The sequence below is a fragment of the Mytilus californianus genome, unplaced genomic scaffold (assembly GCF_021869535.1).
Source record: "Mytilus californianus isolate M0D057914Y unplaced genomic scaffold, xbMytCali1.0.p SCAF_6, whole genome shotgun sequence".
Classification (NCBI taxonomy): Eukaryota; Metazoa; Mollusca; class Bivalvia; order Mytilida; family Mytilidae; genus Mytilus; species Mytilus californianus.
In genome coordinates, this window is record NW_026262712.1 from 32,420,551 (window position 1) to 32,445,377 (window position 24,827).

The following is a 24,827-nucleotide window of genomic DNA, read 5'->3' on the forward strand; positions in this document are numbered from 1 at the left end:
TTGGGGGCCGGAACATGGGTGGGGTTATTTTTCAACTATGGATTCGCTACTGGTAGAACCTTAAAGTTTTGTGTAATACAAGAGACCTATGTCTAGGTATCCATTCCACATTTTTTATTTCAGCCCGGGGTCATCTTGGAATTATTTTAGGGGGTGAATTTTCATGGAACATTCTAGAACAATAGTCATGTGATAGTCATGTGATAGTGTTGAATTATTCCAATGTACTTTATATGTTATTTAATGATAGATTATTACAGGTAGCACCATATGTAGCTGTAATTCGACTTTGGAATTTTTAAAATGGCCGCCGTTACCATGGAAACTGCAAAAATGTGAAATTTTTTTTAAATGCTTCAAATTTAATGAAATTTTACAGAGATGTTAACGAGTATATGTAGATTTGGAATTTGACTTTGGAATTTCAAAAATGGCCGCCGTTGCCATGGAAACAACAAAAATGCGAAAAATCTAGATTTGATCCAATCTTTATGAAACTTGACAGTAATGTGACCTGTCATGTGTAGATGAGCCATCCGAGTTTGGAATTTCAAAATGGCTGCCGTTACCATGGAAACTGCAAAAATGTCAAAAAATTCAAAATGCTTTAAACTAAATGAAACTTTACACAAATGTTGACTGTCTTATGTAGATGTGGCATTTGACTTTGGAATTTCCAAAATGGCCACCGTAACCATGGAAACACGAATGGCTAAATTTGAAAATTGGTCCAATTTTTATGAAACTTGTACGTTATGTGACCTGTCATGTGTAGATGTGCTATCCGACTTTGAAATTTCAAAATGGCTGCCGTTACCATGGAAACAGCAGAACAATGGTTGGGGCCGTTTTGGAGACTTTTGTGTTGGCATCCTAACACAGGATTACTTGTTGTTTTTGTTTTTCATCAGATATTCATATCATGTACCTGTATAAAAAAATCTTGACTATTTTTCGTCAGTCGTAGAAAAAATGATTATTATCTTAACCATCGACATAATAAAAAGTACTAAAGCAAAGAGTGTTTTCTACTACAGAGTTATTAGTTATTCTCTTTCGCAGTATTTGTCATTACATGTAGTAAATAAGATGTTACATATGTTCATTGAATGTAAATATGATTTTAAACAATAAGGTGTTCTACCCCCGGGCATATATGGCATTAGCCAGATTTGTCACAATTTTTTAGTTTTTCAACTTCGTTATTGATTGAAACTTGTTTTGATAAGAGCGTTACTGATGAGTCCTTTGTAGACGTGTGTCTAACGTTCTAAACAAAAAGAATGGGATCTTAACTGTTTTTTTTTATAAAAAAAAAACATTCAAAGATACAAGGCTTATAATTCGTTACGCCATATTTATTTTTTATTGTTTAACATGTTTAATAACCATGATAACGGTCAGGTTTAATATCATCATGTCATATAACATTTTTTTCTTTCAATATTTGCGTAATTCATTGCTATTTGTTAAATATCGATTACGTAAACATTAAAGTTATGTTCCTCCAGCTACATTTATTGTAAAGTTGTCATTATCATCATTATTATTATTATTATTATCATTATTATTATTATCATTATTATTATTATTATTATCATTATAATTATTATTATTATTATTATTATTATTATAATTATCATTATTATTATTATCATTATTATTATTATTATCATTATTGTTATTTGATAATTATCCTGTATAACACCTAAATTAGATTCTGTACTGTTGGTCAGATAATATAACACCATGTCATCCAGAGAAGTGAACTTATCTTAAATATCACCTACTGCATTGAAATAGTGTTCTGTCTTTATTCTCATAAAATAATGGATCCGCTGCTTTTGCAGTAGAAAACCAAACGCCAGCTACATCTGTTGGAATTGAACAATGTGTTTCTGATGATACAGCACCGATCGCATTGAAAATACTTCCTGTTGTACTGCATTCGCACCCTAGTGGATTATTGTCAAGATTTCTATTAAAATGAAAAGATTGATTAAGTGTTGCTGTTAAACGCCACTTTCAAGACTATTGGATATATCGCAACGGTAAGTTTGTATTCGCGGAAAAAGCCGGAGTGCCCAGAGAGAACCTCCGACCTTCGGCAGGAAAACTGACAATCCTAGTCAATTAAGATTGGAGTCGAACGCACCTGCAACGTGCGGGGTTGCAGGATAGGCTAGTGATACAGTAATTGAACTACTAATTAATATGACCACTCGGTCACTAATGATCCAAAATGAAAAGACAAGACTTTATTAAATCTAATTGCTTACAAGTAACAAAAAACCCCAAAAGATGAGAAGACATCACGTCCAACACGCGTATGTTCCCGCCACACATTAATCAAATAGATTACATGACAGTTTATGCATATCTCCCGATTTACCAATCTAGTCGGTTCAAATGATATTGCGTTGTATCATTAAAAGCCGGGTAAAAGTAACTAACCACTCAATGGTTGTTGACGAGTCAACATGCTAATTTCACCCTAAATTTTCGTTGAATAAGTATAGCATGTCCGTGCTTTTGGGAATCCGTAGCATTTATCGATTGGAGTTGTTGCAGTATACTAGCATTAATGGTACCTATTTTTCTGCTCCGTTTGCGCATTTCGTCAATAAATGTCTCTTCAGGGATGACCAAAGCCAAAATATTTGAAAATACAAAACTTTGAAAAAAAGATGAAGAGCTTATAAACCAAAAGGAAAAACGGGCATTTGCATGAGGGATATATACTCCTAGATTTAAAATAATTTCCAAAGTTTTTTAACAGCAAATTTTTATCATATCCGTATTTGTATGTAGTATAAAGTAGTATTTAAAGAAAATTTCAGGAAAAAAATTACACGAAAATAAGTTAGTGAATACTTTCAATAAACAACACTTACAGACTTGATATAATATTCGGAGTAAAAATACCACCCAAAGTCTGAATTAGATTGTTTCGAAGATTCAGTGTTCGAAGCTGCGCTAGATCAGTGATAGCCGGGAAATATGGAATTTCATTGTCGCTTAAGTCTATTATCTGTAGGTTACTCAGTCCTGTAAAAGATCCTTCGTCTATTTTCTGTATCTTGTTATCATGCATGTCTCTGCAAAAAGAAATTAACTGATTTGAGACACAAAGGAAAGACACTTATAGAGGCTCCGAAAACAGGTTTATCACTAACAATATGAAACCTCTTCTAAACCACTGATCACCTGAGATCAATCTAAGTGTTGGTGGGTTTCGTGTTGCTCAGTCTTTAGTTTTCTATGTAGTGTCGTCGTTCATTTTTTTACATATCGTTGTCAGTTTCTGTCGATTGATTAATTTTGAATGTGCCTGTCCTAAGCCAAAAGCCTGTAATCTAGTGTTTTTCGTTGAATTTTATTTGCCATTATCCTTGGTCTTTAAGGATAGTTGTCGAGTTAGAGTAATTTTACCACACCCTCTTGTTTTTATAGTATCAGCCAAATCATGCAAATGTTTCAATAAAATGTGTTCTTTTCAATCAAAATTTCAATAATTACTATAATAAAATAGAAATCAAATTAGACAAAAAATAAAAAGAAAAGGTATGACACATGACCTTCAAATAACAGTGACAATTGCGTCATACCAAAGGCCGATCATTGCACAAAACATATTTTGTTTTAGAAAAAAAAATGAAGAATATAGAATAGTAACCAGGATACGTCAATGCCATGCTATGGTAAGGAAGACTATGAAATAACCATTCATGAGATTTTTTTTAACATTGAAATACATGTAGCAGGAGTGAGCTTACTTTGCTGAGCATCGCTCCACCACTAAGACCTGGTATTTCATTTTTTTTTACTTTGAGAGTGTGTTTAAGATTGGCTTTTTTTTTTATTTGAAAAGCACCATTTTCTACAGTTTAAACATTGTGTAAAAAAATGCGATCTAAAATAGTATTCAATTCTCCTGGTTTTGATTTTTACGTTTTACTTATTTGGGTTTGTACTTGCATCATTTTTTTGTACACGAGCAACACGACAGTGCCACATGTGCAGCAGGATCTGCTTACCCTTCCAGAGCACATGGGATCACCTCGGTGTTTGGTGGGATTCGTGTTTCTCAGTCCTTAGTTTTCTATATTGTGTATTGTATACTGTTGTTTGTCTATGGTCTTTTTCTTTTTTTGCCATGCCGTTGTGAGTTTATTTTCGACTTATGAATTTGAATGGCCCATTGGTATCTTTCACCTCTCCTTTATTACATGTTTTCACTAACATTGTACCATTTCACAACATGCACAAGTTCAAAACTGTTAGAGTCAATGTCAATTGTATTTTACAAACAGATTAAGGTTACATGTGAATATGCACAATTCTTCAACCACAAGAAAAGATTTTTTTTTTCATTTGGAGTATTGACTATACTGTCAGTGTTCCAACATTTTAACAACTATTTTGCACTATAAATGTGAAGCACGAAATACGACCATCAGGTGGGTAGACCTTTGTTAAAGGAGATAACTCTTTACATCAACAAATGCGTTTGCATTAGGCAGTTTCATTAATATATTTTAAGTATTTAGTTGAAACAGAAGGAAAATAATCTATGTATTCTAGAAGCGTAGAATATATTTATGAAAATGGTTGACACAAACGTTTCAGTAATTTTTAATAGATATGTCCCTTGACTTAAATCTTCCTCCTTAAAAGATAAAAATAAGCAAAGATTGCTAGTTATATCATAATATATTATCAAGCATAATTACATTTGTTGTAGACTAGTTGCATCTTTAAACAAGTCAGATGTTATTGCTGTAAGTGAGTTATTGTAGACGTAAATTAATCGTAGCTGAGTCTGTCCTGATAAGGATCCTGTGGGTATCTGACTGATAAGATTACTGTATAAGTGTCTAAAATATAAAACTTTTAGTAAATATTTTATTGATATATAAACGTTTAACTTTAATCTCACAAAAGGTTTTATTAAATTAACATCATATTAATGTTGAGCAGTACTGTAAATGGTATAAATCTTCTTTAGACATTTTAATCACAATCAAAAATCCGAAGTTTGACAAGACAGTCTAAAGTTTACTGATATTTTCGTGCACTCATTATTTAATCTTCATTTTGGTCTTTCAATCATTTTGTCTACTATGGCACGTTCTCATAAACATGAACTATGAACTGAACACAAGAGTAACAAATAACAAAATCTAATTTAATCATGCAAATAGTTAGATTATTTATTAAAATTGATATTAATAAATAAACAACCAAGTATCTCTCCCCGCACCCCCCTCCCCCCTAACTCCCCAAAAAAGGTCAAAAACTAAACTTAAATCAGCCAATCAGTAATTGCAAGCAAATTAAAAAAAACTCATGTGAATAATTATTACTAACATTTCTACTGGTTTAACCTCACTAAGTGCCACAGGGTATGTTGTTAGTCTGTTGTTGAATAAGTACACAGACGAAACGGTAAGATTCCGAAAGGCATTAGTAGCTACTGTTGTCATTCCATTATCATTTAGATGTAAATTAGTTACTTCCGAAGTACCTCCAAATATGGATGTCTCTAAAGCTGTTAAGTTGTTGTCATTAAGATAACTGAAGCAAAAATAAATAAAATCAGGCGAATGATTTGAATTGAACGATACAATAATATAAAAACAATTTGGAACAATTTGTAATACCACATTAAAACCTACATGCTGAATTTGTAGTAAAAGAGAAAACTGACTCAAAGAAGAAAAACAGAAATGTATACTATGAAATATTTAAAGACGTTTATTGAAGTGTCAACTCATACAGAATCAAGGCAGAAGGACTTTATGCTAAGGTTGTGAGTGAAAGTATGAATCAATCAATTTTTACCTATTATGTCTGTTTGTTTTATTCACGCATCGTTATCAATATAATGGAATTTGATGCGACTGTCATACAAGTGAGAGGTTTAGCGCTATAAAACCAGGTTCAATCCACCATTTTCAACATAAGAAAGTGCCTGTACCAAGTCAGGAATATGACAGTTGTTGTCCATTCGTTTGATGTGTTTGTGCTTTTGATTTTGCAATTTGATTGGGGACTTTCCGTTTTGAATTTTCCTCGGAGTTCAGTATTTTTGTGATTTAACTTTTTTCAATAATAAAAACCTGTTTTTGTAATTCTTTGGAATTTATTTGTGGAATTTGGTGTCGACAGATCTTTGATAGTTTCTGTTTAAATAATTCACTACTTGCATAGACTTGGGACGATTTAGAGCTTGTCGTGAGTATAGATACCTCTAAATTGTTCAGGGCCCGTATGTATAAAGATACTTAAGTTAAGATTTGTTCCGAACGAACGGATTTTTCTACATGTTCTACGATAAATTAATATATCGTAACTTAAGTGGTTTTATGCTTATCAGTCCAGAACTTTATGTTATCATGCAGATGTCATAAGGAATATGTTTTTGACGTAAACATCTCACATTTCTTTTAAATCATATTTATAATTCCAATAAAATGCATTTAATTTATCTCTAGATGAATCAAATCACGAACAATAATTTTGTTTGTTATAAATTCATACTCGTGCGTCATGAAATGTTTTGATCATGTATAAACTTTAGTTGCCACACGATGACTTATGAATCACTTTAAGGCTTAACATGGCATACTGGAAATATTAGCTGAAATATCTCGATTACATTGCTGTAGCTGTCGTATACGAATACCTTCAATGAAACACTCAAATATTAATATTATAACTATACTCACTAGTTTCCTTTTGTACCGGTAACTTTGAAATCATTGAACGCATTTAAATGTTATAACTTTACTCACATGTTTTCTTTTGAACCGCTAACTTTGAAACCATTGCACGCATTTAAATGTTATAACTTTACTCACACTTTTCCTTTCGTACTGGTAACTTTGAAACCATCGAACGCATTCATATTATATAACTATACTCACAAGTTTCCTTTTGTACCGGTAACTTTGAAATCATTGAACGCATTCTGTCTGATATCTGATATTTGCGAGTTCTGAAGGTCAACTTCGTTGGCAGAGAAAGAATTGAATGCAAAAGACTGCAATGTCTCTAGATACATGTCATTCATAGCAAAAGTATCACACATGACATTTGTGAATGCGTTACTTTGAATTTCACGCATTTGATTTCCCGTCAGTGTCAACGCAAACGTCACAGTAACAGAATCGAACGCATGGCTGCCTATTGATGAAATTCTATTATTTTTTAGATCCCTGTAGATATAAAAGAATGAATACGAGTAATATTAGGATAATGACATTAGTTTTGCATAACTTCATATCTTGTTATAAGTGTGACGCTTCATATCTTGTTTTAAATGTGACGCTTCATATCTTGTTTTAAATGTGACGCTTCATATCATGTTATTAATGTGATGCTTCATATCTTGTTAATCATGTGACGCTTCATACAAAATGTGCGTCGGTCAACACCTTTACACCCCTATAGAATTACAAAATGAAGCTTCCAATACGTCATTTCTAGAATCATGTCTTTCACCGGAAAAGATCGTCAATTTTGCACGCCTTTATGACGTCATTTACCAGATAGAAGGCGCGCCTGTATCCTTGCTCTATTAAAGGTTTCCAGCACTTTCATAATCGTCATTCTGTAAGGTAGTATAGAAATAATTTATGTTCCGTAAGTACGTAATCTTGATTCCCGTACGACTGAGGGAGGATGACCATCTTATTAGATTTTAATTTCCCAAATATTTTGTACAGTATAAAATCAAACTTTTTCATCTGTTTGCTCAACATGTGTTGGAAGTGACGATGCATACATTTTTGTCACTTGGTGATGGAAGTCACATGACAGATTCGTCTAAAAACCGTATCCCGGAACTGCCTTATTCTTTAAAAAAGTTCATCGTCAGTGCAATATTTGTAACTTTTTCTCTTTACACTCAATCAATCATTGGAAAAATTCTTCAAATTAATCTTATAATTGAATAGGTGAGCTCAAAACAATGAATTGAAACATTAGTTCTGTATCAATTTATACCGTTTCTACGCAGTTTGATGAATTTCGATAAACCACATTTCTCGTGTAAAATCGGACCATTAAGAAATAAACTCATCGTATATACAGGAACATTCAAAACAATTTATTTTGATAAAATCAAGAGAAACAGATTATACCATTCAACCCCATTGACTGCAATATTTTGCATCTTTCGATAGTAAAATTTTTAATTTTTTTACTGTTCCGTGTGATAAATAGAGAATATCATATGGCTTTTTCAATATCACATCCGTATCAACCCGAGACACCAATATAATCCCAAGAGCTCTGCTCGAGGGATTATATTGGTTGAGGGTTGATACGGTGTGTGATATTGAAAAAGCCATATCATATACACTTTATTATATACATATACCTCACGTAGATGTATTTTTATGTGACATGACGTCATACAGGTAAGGAGGTTTGAAACGACGTCATACAGATTATAGGTTTGACATGACGTCATACAGATTATGGGTTTGATAAATCCTTTGCAACAGTGACTGTAATCGATGACGTGACGTCATACAGATTAAAGGTGTGATAAAGCCTTTGCAACCGTGCTGATATCGATATAATCACGGGTGGCTGATACAGCACGCTTGCCAATGATTGTATTACACATACAATTTATCTGTATTTACTACTAAGTATATAATAAATATCTTTATCAAGAGAACTCATCAATGATACCAGGCTTATAATTTTGTACGTCAGACACGTGTTTTCGTCTGCAACAGATTCATCAGTAACGCTCAAATGATGAAAGTTAAACGGCCAAAAAAGTACGATTTGCACAGCAATAAGGACCCAAATTAACGAAAGTTTTTGCCAAATATAGCTGAGGTAATCTACAAATGGAGTCGTGTGACGTCAACTACATGTTTATTAATCACATGCATTTATTCTTAAATCCAAATAAAATTAAATCTTACAAGTATCCAGTAGATAAATTCACGAAGACACCAGGTGGAATGAAGCTTATTCTATTACCATTAAACGAAAGCGTGTAGGAAGGAATTGTTAAAGAATTGAAGTCTCCTGCATTTGGTAGCCAATACAATCTATTTTGTGATAGCGATCTACAAATGAAATAATAAACAACACGTAAAAAGGATAACTCGAAAATAAATAAAATGCAAGGCAAGAGTAGCCTTAGAAAAATCTAAACTGAGTCAGCTTGATTTAGATAAGAGGCAACAGTAGCTTACTCATTTTAACTAATAAAAAAAAATATCCGAGGTTATCGCATGAATTCAAAACGGGTCAAACCTAAGTGTGTCGATAGAGGAAGCATCTGCTTTTTGTATACATTTAAAAGTCATCGGAAACGGTTCGATTCAATAAATCGTACAAAGCACAAACGAAATAAATAAAAGACATTATAAACTTATCGATCATTTGAAAAACTTGTACTAAAAGATAACAGTTTATAACTGTAATAAAGACTTTTGTTTTTATCGCTACAAACATAAGTGTCGACAGGATGTGGGACCATATAAGCACATAAATGTACAGCCAAATATTTTATTTATTAATCTGTTAAATACAAAATCGAAAAAAAGACAATATTCAAAGATTTTACTACAATATAAAACTGATAACATTTCAGAATAATTTAATTTTGGATGTAACGCGTCTTCTGATTGGCTGACGGTGTTTTGTTTATCAGCTCATAGACATTATTTTGTCATGCGACCGTGACGTCATCTATGTCGAAATAACACGGTACGCGGGTTATTCAGTGTGCACCACATTTTTTATGTTATTTCTTCATAGACAGAAAAAAAATTACAGTCATTCCTTAAATAATTTATTTTCTCTCAAAAGATCATTATGTTCTTAACTAACGAGCTCTTAATCAACATTACCGTTGAGATTAAAACGTGATATCCTGTTTGCCATCAGATTTCTACAACTACATCCTTACTTCTTTACCAAATATGTGCATTTAGGGAAACAGTATAGGAAATTATGTAATTGTGCTCAACTATATGGTGAAACTCTCGGGAAAAATTGACCCTAGATGTTTTGATTGATTGATTGATTGGTGATTACCTTTCGCCGCATCAGCACAAAAAGGCTACATCGCGGCGAGAGCTATTTTAAATATTATAATAAGACGTTTTTATTTTTAAAAACAGACAAAAAATCTTTCAATTTACTAAAACTTTAGTTTAAAGCGAAAATACTTATTTACAAACAAACAAAAAAAAAACATCAATAAGACAACATGATAAAAACTTAAAATCATTTTAAACTAATACAACAAATTCATATTTTGGAATATATTCCAATTTCCTTTAAAAAAGAAACAATTGTTTCAACAGAAATATTATTAAATAAATCATACATATTATTTACATAAAAATGTTTTTTTGCCGGATATCGGAAAATTCTATACATTCAATCAAAATATGTTTTATTGTATACTTGCAATCGCAAGGTATACATTCTGGTTGAATTTCGTTTTTTAAAAGATACTCGTGTGTTATTCTAGCATGACCAATACGATATCTAGACATAACACACTGATATTTCCTGCTTATAAATTTGTTTAAAGGTTTGCATAAAGTTAGTTTAATTTCATGCAATTTATTGTCGTTCTTTTTACTCCAAGCATTTTTCCACATATAAATGGTTTGAATGTTGTGTTAAGGTCCTTAATGATTTTTATGCTGTCAAACAGTTGATAATTATGGATTTCCGTGATTTTGACCACAAACATTCTTGTTGAAGGCTATTCCAGAACATTCAAGAATCTCGTGCTGTCCAAAAGATAATTATATAACAACTTTTTTTTTTAAATTCGTTTGTCACTCTGCTTGTTTCGCATATGTATGAATGTAATAAATCTTATGCCTATTGTATAATAACAAAATTACTCACAAAGAAGTCATGTCGGAAATGTGAGAAAATGTTCCATCCTCAATCCAACCAATATGATTACCAGCAAAGGTTACCTGTCCTGTTAACGGACAATTCTGAAGGTGTACTTTTTTTAGCTGGGGAATTTTATTACCATTAAGATACCTAAAAAATAAAACTGCAATATGTGAAGCATGACATTATACCAAATAACGTAGAAGTCAGCAATAATAGACCTCCATACGGCTTTCGACATGGTGCAAAACCCATACCGCACAGCAAGATATGAAAGGCCTATACATGACAAATGTAAAACAATTCATATGAGAAAACTAACGGCATAATTTATGTACAAAACAATAAACGAAAAACAAATATGATAAACAGCAACAAACGACAACGACGGAATTTAAAGATTCCTGACGTGGGACAGGCAGATAACGAATATAGCGGAGTTAAACATTTTAGCGGGAGCAAACCTCACATTTACCTGGGACAGTGGTGTAACACCACAACATAAGAACAAACTATACAATTAAGTTGAAATTGGCTAAACTCATCAGATCGATAAAAGCATTATAAGGTTATCATAAACATGTGTTTTTTTTTACATGTAGAGCTCTATATTAGGTTAGTTTCTTATTAAAAATTTGCAGTAGTTTTTCATGTTTACTGACAGAATGTAAAAAAAAAGGAGATGTGGTATGATTGCCAATGTGACAGACAGCTATCCACTAAAGTTCAAATGAAGTGAAACGTACGTTTCTTTGAGTTATAGAAGTCAAAATAAAAAAAGTCCCATAGAGATGGGATTGCTTCTTTGCAAGAGATTTTGCAAAATCGTGCAAAGTTTATAGACATAATCAGCACTTTCAGTATTCATGGATTTGTTAAAAGATGCTAAATGTCCAGGGTTAAATATTATATATGCATAATCAGAAACGAAACAAGTTATCCACGTAATTTGGTCTGTGGTGGATAGTTGTCTCATTGGCAATCTTACAAAATTTCCTCAGTTTTATGACATGATTTTATCTTGTACAATACAGAGACTTACTGTAACCTCCTCCAAGAGGCAACCACGCAACCAAGATTTATTAATTTGACATCACTATATGTTCTTTTCCCAAATGACACCTGCTTGATACAATGTAGAGAAGAAAAGCATACCAATTTTGTCGCATTGATTTAGTCTACCGGTAACTGAATTCATGGCTACAGCGCTCGCGGCAAGCATGCTGCCACAAGATCTCAGAGACGGTTTAGTAAAACCCACTGATCATTATTTTGTTAGTTCAAAAGAAACAATGCACTTTATTCATCAATGATAGTTAATCTTTTACGAACTTACTTACATTCTCTTCAGTCATTTTTACCTTTGCCATTTTGGAGGTTTGTTATATAGTCAACTTACAATGTTGTTAGGTTGACACAGTTGGTAAAGACTTCATCTGGTAGATAATCGATCTCGTTGTTCCCGAGATTCAGGTTTGATAAATCTGACAAGAACGTGAACTGATTTTCGTGAATGAACCGGAAACTGTTACCAGACAGATCACTGTAAATATTAACATAATTGTGAAAAATTGTCATGGACTGTAAATGAAGTTGAAACAAAATCAAATCTGAAAGCTTTTGGTAGATTGCATATGGCTACAGAGACCTGCTTATTGAAAGTGTCTCAGAAATGAACTTTGACCTTAAAACATCGAAACATGTTTACTTGTTCATAATAAAATTTATGCTGAATTTGCAGGCATTTTTAAATGATTCCTCTTGGTCATGGAATGTGCTTGTTTTGTTACGACATTCATTTTGTAGTGTGGTATGCAAAATATAGACTTTTGTCTCTCCTGCTAGGAATGTTGTTAAAAGCAAAACATTTAGACACTTACATTTCTGGTGTTTTTAATCTACAATTTTAGTATTTCAGTATGTGCACATGTATGCATGTCGTTTTCGAAATACCGAATACAGATATTAAAATACCAGAATTGTCCATTTTACAGTTGGCTTTTGTTGAGGTTCATATTGTTCAGTCCTTATTTTTCTATGTTGAGTTAAGTTGACTTGTTTGTCTTGTGGCGGTTTTTCGTTATTTACCATGGCGTTGTCAGTTTGTCTTAGACTTATGAGTTTGGATATTCCTTTGATATCTTCTGCCTCTCTTTTACGTCTATACTTTTTGATGGTTGATACCTAAAATGATTGCTGGAGATGAAATGTCCAACTTACAGAGTTCTGAGACGTAATGGAAATGCGTTGTTTTCTATAGCAACAATTCTGTTGTTTTGCATCTTTCTGAAATATACAAGTAAGTTGACACAAATATGTTACAGTATTATCCCCTTGCTGACACTGAAAGTACTCACTCATGGAATTCATAGGACTCCATACCCCGCTTGTCCAGTTCTAAATTCAGTGAATCGAGAAATTTGAAGGATGGAATGGCTGCACTGGTCGGAAAACAGTATGCCTCTTTCCTAGTTTCATAAGATGGCATACAAATGTTCATCAAGGATATGTACTATATATATACGATGTGATAACTAAATAAATTACGATGCTAGTGATTAAGTAACGAAAGTCATCGGAAACGTCGAACTTTATTCGAGACATCTATGGAAACTGTCTGTAATGATTCGATAGACACACAATGTCAATATACATTTTTTATTTGCATACTTGATACAATTTCAATAATAGATGACGTCATGTGATCGATAATAAGCAGAATTACTGGTATCGCACGAAACAATGAAGTATGAATGGAAAGATAGGGTGTACCTCATTTAGAGAACACAACCAATCAAAACAAAGAAAACAAATAAATGAAATTGCAAAAGACACCCGGATGTTCTTTGTTAAACAAGCGTGCAACGATAAGCATACATGATACAGGTTCACCAAAATGTGGCAGATTAAATATTTTTTGTGTTATTAGGGTACTAGGTACTAAAACAAAGTTTTGTAAGGATAATATAAATGGCTAAAAAACATGCAGGGGGAAGAAAATGATGATGACTAGACATCCTGTAGGCATTCTTTATATTATAAGTCGAGTTCAGTTGAGGGATATATGTATTTATATTAACACAACATGGCATGAATGCAAGCACGATCAATTGACAGTTGGCGTTTGAAATCCATTTTTTTAAATATTGCTTTCAATACACGAAAGTTGCTTGATCATTGATATGAACTTACAGGTTTAAAAGTGTTGATATATTTGAAAATGTTTCTGCTTCTATAAATGTTATTTGTGTTCCATACAGTCCCAATGTTTGAATGGCAGGAAGTTTTTCTTGTGTTGTCAGTGCTACTGGAACATACTGCATTAAATAATTACCACCAAGATCTCTGAAATGAAAAGACATATGTTTGTCGGATTCTTTTTAGCAAAACGCGTGGCTCACGTGATTGTGTAGGTTGCTCTAGCATTGGCATATTATTAGTTACACAGTGTGCTAGTGAACTTATACGATATACTATATATGGGGTTATTAAATTCCATATTGGGTGAGAGCGAAGCTTAAAGTTCTCACCCCACATGGAATTAACTGACCCCATATTTATCGTATTAGGTCACTAGCACACTGTGTAACGATTTATCTTACCGACTATCTTCATGTGGCATTTAGACTAGTGGCCTAGCAAAGTGATCAAGTCTTCAATATAAAGAACCTACTTCCATTGGTCTATACAAAAACAAACGCCAACAATAACAATTTGTTAGCTGTTAATGTGTTTTCTTCATTTATTTCAATCGTTTATCATCAACTTCTTCAACTATTGTCTGGGAGAAATGTTTCAGATTTTTCCTCAACGCCGTGATGTTTTTAAATTGAGGTAACACCAATAACATACCGTGTTTTAAAATAAACCACGCCTACTAACCCCGGGCATATCAAATATACAGTGTCTCCACGCGGTCACTTTTAACCAATGATATTCCTAGAAATGTATAGGAGGAAAGATAAATCATCTTAAAAGCATACAACTTATTCTGTATTTATTAATAAATGCACTATGTATGCACTTTTGAAAATCAAATCAACGCAACATATATGAAAATTTCTATAAATCTTAGACGTTACAAATGTTCATACTAGGTAATAAGATGAGAAGACGTATCCAGTTGTGTTTAGCCATTGTTTAGTCTGAAATGATGGTATAATCTCTCAATGGTCTTCGATTTACACTCACGATGGTTGTTTGAATCATTGAAATATTTTATAGATATCTACTCAAAGATTCAATTTCTTTCATAAAAGCACTTGCGCTATTTTTTTATAGTATCAAATAAATTCACAACCATATTAAAGTGTTTAAGAATTCTATCCTTTGATTCTGTGGTTACAGTAAATGGATACTTACAGGTATATCAAACTAGGCAAGCATTTGAAAGCATCCTCTTCAATGTTGTTTTCATGTAGTCTGTTAGTTTGTAGATATAAAGTTTGCAAATTTATAAGTTGACACAAATCAGAGTTATTGATTTGCTCAATCCTATTGTACTCCAAATACCTGTAATAGAGCCAAGTGAATATAGGTATCAATTTTACCTGACCGGACATCGCCTAAATAACTATGTAATATTCGGGCATTATATTCATCATACACAAATAAGAACTCACAACGCACTGTTGTTCAAAATATTTGTAGATTGTATTATTAAATTCATCACAGATACCGGGTTAAAATTGTGTGCGCTTCGTCTACAGGAGACTCATCAGTGACGCTCGAATCAAAAAAGTTTAAAAGGCCAAACAAAGTACGAAGTTAAAGAGCATTGAGAACCAAACATTCCGAAAAGGTAATGATTAGAAATCTCCAAAAATGCATGTACAATTATTGTGTGTAAATCTTTGAACGATGAGACAAAATATATAGATCTGGTTACATTTATGTGGTCATACCATATACACAAGTAAATTGATCATTTACTAGATCGTTCATTGTGATATAAACATAATCTGAAATGTCTTCGATAGAATTCAAAATTTTTTTTTATATTTTTCTTTGTGGTGAATCTATAAGCGTGCAAATATTGCTGTTAATCAGTTTAGTTGACTTTTTTTTTTAGGACATTCTTGCCATGCTAGTTCTACAGTCTGTTTTCATGCTTGTGTATATAAATTTGTAATTGTGTACATCTCTATTGATTATTGTGTTATATGCATTGATTGTTATATGTTTTAATTGTTCATTTTAATGTGTGAAGGCCTCGTGTGAGATTAACAATTGTATGTTAAATGAGTTACCTTCGTTAAATAAAGAATTTATTATTATTATATTATCTAGAAACGTATGTGTGTGAATAAAACTAATATTATATGATTAAAAGTATTTTTTTATTTAGTTGAAGCAGAGCTTACTCACATTGTTCTTATATTGGTTGTATTTCCAAATGGAATAAGATTTTTCTGTCGCTGAAGGAAGGTTGAACGTAGTGTAACACCATACCCTTTCTCATCCAAATCTGTTATATTCTGTATGCTATTATGATCAGCATGTCTGAGTAAGATATTTCAATAAAATGGTTAACAAACTCATTTGCATGTATCTGTAGGCACTTCTAATTTTTTGGGGCCCTTTATAGCTTGCTGTTCGGTGTGAGCCAATGCTCCGTGTTGAAGGCCGTACCTTGACCTTTAAAAATTATTACTATGCTATGAATATGAACCCTCGCTGCTTTGTACTGGACCGACACACCGAGCCGGATGTTTATTGTGCTAGTTCGCAAGGTAACAAGGTTTAAAAAAAAACACGTCACACTACTCGTACACATTATTTTAACTCTAAACCGACCAGTCTTTGCTCTTACTCCTAAATGTTGTTTGCTTAGCGAAGAAGCAGTGCTCATAAAATTGAGAATGGGAACGGGGAATGTATCAAAGAGACACCTCGACCAAAGCGCAGAAAACAGCTCGAGGGCACCAATGGGTCTTACATATTTTCAAGTGTTTAGATTGACCCAGTCTGGATCGAACCTACGACATAACACCTTACATGCAAATCTGTTAACATTATATGTACTACATTTACATTTACAACATGTACTATTTTATAATACAATTAGCAAACGAAATATTCTGCGTATTAAATCTGTTTAAATCATATTAGAGATAAAGAAAAATGCAAAAGTAGCCACAAGTTATGCTGAAGAACATATATTTGAACAATTGATAAAGATTTTTCACAGAAAAAAATCGGTAGGCTATCAGAACCTCTTTCATTTACGTGATTAATTGTTCGAAGATTGACATCCTTAATCTTTTCAGCGTCTCTAATAAAAGTTATTCCACAAAAGCAGTTCGGACATGCCCATTTTTTAAAGTTGATTTTTTTATTTATCAAATATATGAAATGGACAGAGAAGTTGGTGAGTTCAAATAACACAAGTGTTTAGATAAACTTATCGTTTCGTGCTTAAAACTTGGCGGCAAATATACATATTACGCGTTAAAATATATAATTCACCGACCTGGTCAATGCCAAATAAGTATACCTTTACTTAAACATTGAACTAAAAACTCTGAGCAAACTAGTCACCGCTCTTACTTCTAAATGTTGCTTGTTTAATTAGTGATTTGTTGATAGAGACGCAACATATATGAATCTAAATTAAAGTTCCCCACAAAATTGATCGAACTCATAACCTCTCGCATTTGAAGCTAGTACGCTACTACCAAACAATATAGGTAGTTGTACGTTTGAAGATTAACATTCAATATATATACATACAGATCAGTAAGTAATGGAAACTCTCCTTCTGTAAACACTTGATGTGGCAAATGTGTCAGGGCATTGTCACTGATAAATCTACAAGTTATTAAACAACAACACATCTTTTATAATACAAAAAAATCAAAAACCAATGAAATTTTGTGTCCAATTGGACGCAAATTCTGGTTTTTTTTTAACTGAAATTGACTCCTCCTACGACTTTAACTGACCATTTAAAAGCCAAATGGCCATTGACGTAGTTTTTAAAATATGCAACTGAAAAATCTTCGGTTTATCAAAGCTCAATGTAAATAGATTATACACTTATAGTCTTCCATTTGCAATGCAACTTCGAAAACGTTTCTATTGTGGGTAAGATGTTCTACGTGAAATTAAACACAATAGAAATTCTATTTGAACACTAATTAGAGACAATATAAAATCATTTAATCTTACACTCGGAATTGATAAACGCATAGCTTATCGGTAATCCGATAATTAAATATCAATGGTACTTTTAGACGGCATATGGAAAGGATAAAAACTTAAGTATGAACGTTTCTGTCTGTGGCTAAAATATCTTACACTCTTATAAAAAAATTTGAATTTTGAATTTAAATATGGGACAACGAAAACTTTGATTTTGACTCTACAAAACAATCAATGCAAACGAAATGTATGAACAATTTCTTGATCACAAGTTTATTAAATTTCAAATACAAGATTTAAAAACAATTAAATATTTTTCATAAGCATTTAAGCAATTGATGTTGTGCTTTTGGACATTATTCTGATGTAAGAGTGAATTTTTATGCAAAAAGCTAAGTTTTCCATATCTCTTATACTATTTTAGAATTAAATGCTTCTTTTTGTAAATTTATTGGGGTGTAAAAGCGTTGACCGAGTACATTTTGTATGAAGCGCGCAAGCCTATAAAATTACTTAAAGAAGCATTCAATACTTTTTTGCTAGGTCATGAAAACACGATTTCTGTCAAGTTTTCTTTTATTTATCTGTGCACTTTATTGTGGAAGCTCGTGTCATCATGAATGTTACATTTCATTTTGAAATGAAAGTTAATTTCAGAATGACGCGAGATTGCTGTTAGCCAATCAAAACAACGTATTATAATGAAACATACATGTAATGTAATTATCAGAATATGAATAAAAACAAACAATAATATCAACATTACCATGTACTGGAATCTAACTCCAGAATACACCTTTAGTCTATATACTTACAAATTTTTCAAGGATTTACCAATGTTGATCATGGAATTAAACAGAATCGTTGTCATATCTGGATCTTGTGAGTGAAGCCTTAATTCAACCAAGTTCTCCAAATCAATTAAAGCTTCGGTGTTGAAAACTTCAAATTTATTACCATGTAAATCTCTACAAGAAACAGAAAATTGTATTTGTTTATAATATATGTTTAGTTTCGATATGAATGTTGCTGTTGAAATATCAATTACATTTTTCTGGTCTCCCACCTAGCCAATAAAGCCGTTGAGGACTGAACTGTCAACAACATTTTGTATCAATCGTTCAATAATTAGTATTTATCTTTTTCACTGATACGGCTGAAAATTTTAATAACTGGGTAACAGTGAACTAACATTGGCCAGATAATTGTACAAAAATGTATTATATCAAGGTTAAACGTCCCTTTTTCTGTTAAATGTGCTTTTTTAACTGCATACATAATGCTTAAAACAAACAAATTCTAACACAACTTTTTAAATAATACTTACAAATGGGCTAAGAGAGAAACATTTTCAAAAGTCCCACGTGGTAAGAATGAGAGATAATTGGTATGCAGTTCTCTGAAATAATAAATGAAAAATTTATTACATTTTGTACTTGATTTATTTTGTGTTACAAACTATCTAATCCAGACTTCAGATGATGTAAAGCTAGACATTGTATAGACACATGTCTGTTATTTTAAAACTGCATACTTAATTTTATACCAGTAGCTATAAAAATAAAAAAAATATGGTTTGATTATCAATGAGGCGACTATCCACAAGATCATGGACGAGGACCGTAAGGCCTTCAACAATGAGAAAAACTCCTACCGTATAGAAAACTATAAAGAACCTCGGCATGATGATATGTGGAACAATTCAAAAGAATGAACAACAGGCCTGATTTATGCGTAATACAATAGACGGAAAACAAATATGGTCCACAGAAACAAACGCAGCAACTAGATATAGGATCATGACTTGGGACAGACACATACAGAATGCGGCGGGGTAAAACATGTTTGCAAGCGATCAATCCTCTCCCTAACCTGTGACAGTGGTGTAACAGTATAACAAAGACTCGACGCATTATATCGGCATGAATCACAACAAACAATTTAACAAAAACACAAAGTACAGATCAAAGAGTACTCGCAGTTACTAATGGCTAGTTCAAAGCCAATTGCAACTTATGAATAAACAATGTTTTCTCAAACTAAAATATCAAACAGTTTATATTCAAAGGATTTAGTGTTAAGACTTCATAAACGAACACCACATTAATTCTCGAATGCGCGTATCTGAGTGTCGTTCGGTTTTAATTTGACTGGGAATTGCGATATTCCGTTGCATACAATCTAATTACAATCTTTTTATAGATAGTCAATGGTGTTTAACGTCCCACAACGACACCTTATATTAAATGCTCGGACAACTTTATTGATAAGGAAGAATTTTCAGAATTTTTGTATTCCTGTCTTTCATTTTTGCTTATGTGCTTTATCTATATGCCATTTTGTTTTTCTTTATTAAAATATTTGTTTGTTTTTATAGTGATTAAGATTATAACACAATGTTGACTGCTGTACCCCTATTTTTGAAATTCTTACCTATTATGTCTGTTTGTTTTGTTCACACAATGTCGTCAAAATAATGGAATTTTATGCGACTTTCCTACAAGTGAGAGGTTTAGCTAGCTATAAAACCAGGTTTAATCTACCATTTTCTACACAAAAAAATGCCTGTACCAAGTCAGGAATATAACAGTTGTTTTCCATTCGTTTGATGTGTTTGAGCTTTTGATTTTTACATTTGATAAGGGACTTTCCGTTTTGAATTTTCCTTAGAGTTCGGTATTTTTGTTATTTTACTTTTCAATGGTTTTTTTGAAAGTAATCGATGTTTTCTCTATAAATATTTACATTATTTTTAAGTTGTTTAGTTGTCTGAAGGCACCAGGCTGTACATAATCTATCAAGTTTGTACTCAGGTTCCTGCATAGAAAAAAAAAGAATGATAGATGTAAGAAAGCAGAGACAATTCATCTTTTGTGGCCCCCACCACACAAATGATAAACAGTCGGTTTATTAGAAGCAATCAGATAATAACAGTATACAAATATTGAAACAAAACTGTTCAATATGTGAAGATGTTTTCAGTGCTATCAGTTTGATCGATCTTTTAGTTGATGATTTCTTTAATCTTAATAAAAAATATGCATGTTAAGCAAATGAATATCAATTATACATGTGTAAACTTTTTCAGGGTTGAAAAAAATCTCTATGAAAAGTCTGTAACTGTTTGAAAATTGAGTTTATATAAGAACCTTACAAAGCAGACCAAAATTCATCTTTTATTTCGTATTTGAATGTTCCAAGACCAACCAAAGTCTTATACATGTACATGTATACGTGAACTTGTATAAAGTTGATTTCTATCCGACGCAGCTCATGTGTATTTGTACGTTACATGTCTTGATCAAAATGGTCTTGTCCTGATATGCACATACTATTTGGAACTAAAGGGAACATGCAAATCAACCCACCCATTGAATATTTTGAATAATTTTTTTCATGGAGCTTCTTTTGAAAAAAGATGGCATTCAAATGAAATATTATAATAAATATGAATTTCAGCGTCAGTCAATCTTCAAATATTTCGAATAGCATTTTGATGAGAAGGATTGTTTTAGTTTTAGAAAAAAAATCATTTCTGAAACACAAATGACACTCACACGTGTACAAATGTATCAGTTTTAAAAGGTGAAAGATGCTTCACAGAAATCTTCTTCATTAAGTTACCTTCCAAACCTCTGAAAATAGAAGAAAGCATTTAGATAGATATAACTTTTCTTAACGGCGCGCGAAGTTAATAATGAAAACCATTTGTCCATTAATAACTGATACCACAATACGAATGAATTGAATTTCTTCATCAAAATTTGCTTATTTGAGTGAAAATCTGGACGATTATTTGCAGTCGCTTGAGATTCTGCATAAATGTATACACTCTGAAAAAAATTCGCTTGAATTAAAAACTTGAATCATGATAGTACGGAAGTACCGACTGCACAGATTATTAATTTTGTGCGTTTTCTGCTTTAATGATACCCCCGAGGACTAACAGTCCACTGGCAGTGGTATCAACCCACTGCTAGTAAATGAAAATAACAATTTATTGATTTCTTGCGTGTGACGCAATTTTCTTCACTTATCTTTATCATGTAGTAATAATTGATTCATTGTATTCCCAGCGGCACAAAAAGGTATATGGGGGAATTAAACAAGAAATAAATTATATGCAATCACTATGATTAGTGTGCTGTTCAAAGGATGCTGGAGGGATTTTTTTTTGTTTTTGGAGTGTGAAATTTTCTCAACACGAGTTAACCATTTGACACATACCGCACAATCGCAGACGCACCTTGTGGGACGTCGTACCCTTAGTCAGAAAAAATGTGTTTAAGTTTGAAACCTCAAGGTTCCCTTGGGAGATTTAGGAATGACACTTTCGGCGTCCAATAACTTCGTAATAGACCAATATATATACATATGTGTGTTGGGTATATTACTATGCGGTATTCCTGTTAAGTTAATAGCATTATCAGCACAATGTACAAAGAGTAGCCTGCTGCTTTGTGACAACGGGAAGAACATTCATGATTTCACATAAGATACATACGTGATTGCTAATATAGTTCATTAAAGTTGCCAAAAGCTTGTATTTGCTTATATGACAATATAATATAATATTGTAATAGCACAACATATATATATGTAATATAAAAATAAGGAGATGAGGTATGATTGCCAATGAGACAACTATCCACCAAAGATCAAATGAAGTGGACGTAAGCAATTGAAGGCAACTGTACGACCTTCAACAATGAGTAAGTTTATATATGAGTGAACGATTTTCTAGTAAATGCATCGAAAAATAAAATGACGTTAAAAAATAGAAAATGTAATTCAAAGACTCACAAGTACATGAGATTAGGTAAACTTCCAAATCCTGACAGTGGGAAATTGGTGAGATTATTATATCCAAGACTCCTGCAAAAACGTTGAAACAATATTTGTGTTCATATATACATGATATTATAACATTTGAGGTTGATGTTCGTTTGATTGTTTGTTTGTTTGTTGGTGTTTTACGCCATTTTGAAAGACCTTGGCAATATTATGGCGGTAAGTGTTTTTTTATGGAAGGAGCCGGAGTACCCGGAAAGAACCACCGACCTATGGCAGGAAAACTATCAATTTTTGTCCGTTAAGATCGGAGTCGAACATGTCTCGCTAGAGAGATGTTAGAACCTTTTATCTCAGTGTTGACAGATACTTGATCAATGCACACGAACTACGACAGCCATTTTGGCTACAGAGATCCCTTCAGATTGAAAATTACGAAAGAAATGTTATTGTCTATAAAGTTAATTCATAGCTTACAAGTTTCTATGTGTACATCGTCATAAACATGCAGGTGATATTTACCACTGGACATAACGTAAACAACAAACAATCATCTATGTGTACATTTAGTTTACATAATGATATCGAGTAATTAATTAACCTTGATCAAGTTTCAAAATTCTTTTTATTGGTGGAGGTTATGCTACTTATCTTTTAACCCCATGAAAGATGTTAAATGCAAGTCTATTTTACACCTTTTATAATAGTTCATCGTTTTTGTTTCAACAATGTTTTTCTTTAATTTTATTTTTTGTTTTTTTTCCATTGGTTTTCTTTTTACATATTGTATATTTTTAGCAAATCCATCATGGTGTGCATTTCTCGTTGGTGACTTATCAAGAAGATTGAATTGTCTTGCATGTTTTGTTTAAATGTTATCTACGAATTATATTTAGAGTATTGCCAATAACAATTTCAATATCTCTATCTTCGATTTTCTTTTGTTGTCATGATTTTGTCGATCTCTCTTTGACTTAGGGAGCAACCAGTTAACTTCAAAAAGGAGGGGGGTATGTTTTTTTGTCTGAGTCAGAAACATTTTTCTTTAGTTTTTCGACGCTATCAATCAAATTATTTTTTTTCAAAATTTAACACTATAAGGTATGGGGGAAATCTGGATTCAGAATATTTTTTTTTTTGTCATCTGCTTGACCACAATATTTTTTTTCATCAAATTGGGGATCAGAATATTTTTTTAGGAAAAAACCTTATCCCCCTACCCCCTTGAAGTTAAATGGTCGTTCCCTTATGAGTATTGATTCTCCCTTCGGTAACTCCCGCTTTTTTTGAAAGACTACGTTAACGAAAAGTTCGTTTGAAAGAACACTATCGTAATAACAGAAAATCAGTCAATGGCACTGGAGAGCTATACTGGTTAGCCATGACAACTTAATAGCTAAACTTACACAAGACGCAGATTAGTACCATTGATAAATCCATCCGGGAACCAGTGGAACTGGTTATGAGTCAAAGCTCTGGAAAAATATATACGTTAAAAATAGGGTTTTTATTGTAAAAGTTGACGGGACCATACAACCATCAACTATTTATTCAAAGTGTTTTTAAAAGTGTTTTCTGGATGCTTGGCTCTCTCTCAATACTATGGTAACAGTCATCATCAGAGTTAACAAAACCATTCCGACCAGACGCTGCTACAAATTCATAAAACCTTCACAGATAAATGGCAGAGGAAAACGAAACTCGTTCACAATGGGTAAAACGACGCTTTGCTCGCTCTCGCCCAATATGGAAATTACTGACCCCGTATATACCGTATAAGGTCACTAGTAAACTGTGTAAATAATAGAATTATTTCATCCCGCAGTACTCACCCCGCGTTTGATGAATCAAAGTCTACCACCTGCAGCTGCATGTTTTCCAATACCCCTCCTATCCATTGCAAGGATTCAACAAAAATAATTATTCGCGGACTTTCTGGTTTTGACGTGATAATGGTGCACCCCATTCATTCCTTTTTTAACCCTTGCTTGTATAAG

The 24,827-nt window shown here is 32.6% G+C and overlaps 1 protein-coding gene across 2 annotated transcripts in view; it reads right to left on the minus strand.

The window, feature by feature from the left end:
- LOC127704992 (uncharacterized) overlaps positions 1 to 24,827 on the minus strand; it is an 86,643-nt gene that overhangs the window by 43,147 nt on the left and 18,669 nt on the right. For both annotated transcript variants that reach the window (XM_052209236.1, XM_052209237.1), the window contains 19 exons: positions 24,237 to 24,305; positions 22,843 to 22,914; positions 21,597 to 21,674; positions 20,785 to 20,856; positions 19,367 to 19,438; positions 18,855 to 19,007; positions 17,629 to 17,706; positions 16,264 to 16,398; positions 15,259 to 15,408; positions 14,089 to 14,241; positions 13,117 to 13,182; positions 12,296 to 12,439; positions 10,903 to 11,046; positions 8,949 to 9,095; positions 6,930 to 7,220; positions 5,371 to 5,577; positions 4,734 to 4,877; positions 2,895 to 3,098; positions 1,791 to 1,978 (listed from right to left, as the gene is read on the minus strand). In XM_052209236.1, the coding sequence (XP_052065196.1) occupies positions 1,791 to 1,978; positions 2,895 to 3,098; positions 4,734 to 4,877; positions 5,371 to 5,577; positions 6,930 to 7,220; positions 8,949 to 9,095; positions 10,903 to 11,046; positions 12,296 to 12,439; positions 13,117 to 13,182; positions 14,089 to 14,241; positions 15,259 to 15,408; positions 16,264 to 16,398; positions 17,629 to 17,706; positions 18,855 to 19,007; positions 19,367 to 19,438; positions 20,785 to 20,856; positions 21,597 to 21,674; positions 22,843 to 22,914; positions 24,237 to 24,305 (2,567 nt within the window). The remainder of the gene's footprint in view (positions 1 to 1,790; positions 1,979 to 2,894; positions 3,099 to 4,733; positions 4,878 to 5,370; positions 5,578 to 6,929; positions 7,221 to 8,948; positions 9,096 to 10,902; positions 11,047 to 12,295; positions 12,440 to 13,116; positions 13,183 to 14,088; positions 14,242 to 15,258; positions 15,409 to 16,263; positions 16,399 to 17,628; positions 17,707 to 18,854; positions 19,008 to 19,366; positions 19,439 to 20,784; positions 20,857 to 21,596; positions 21,675 to 22,842; positions 22,915 to 24,236; positions 24,306 to 24,827) is intronic.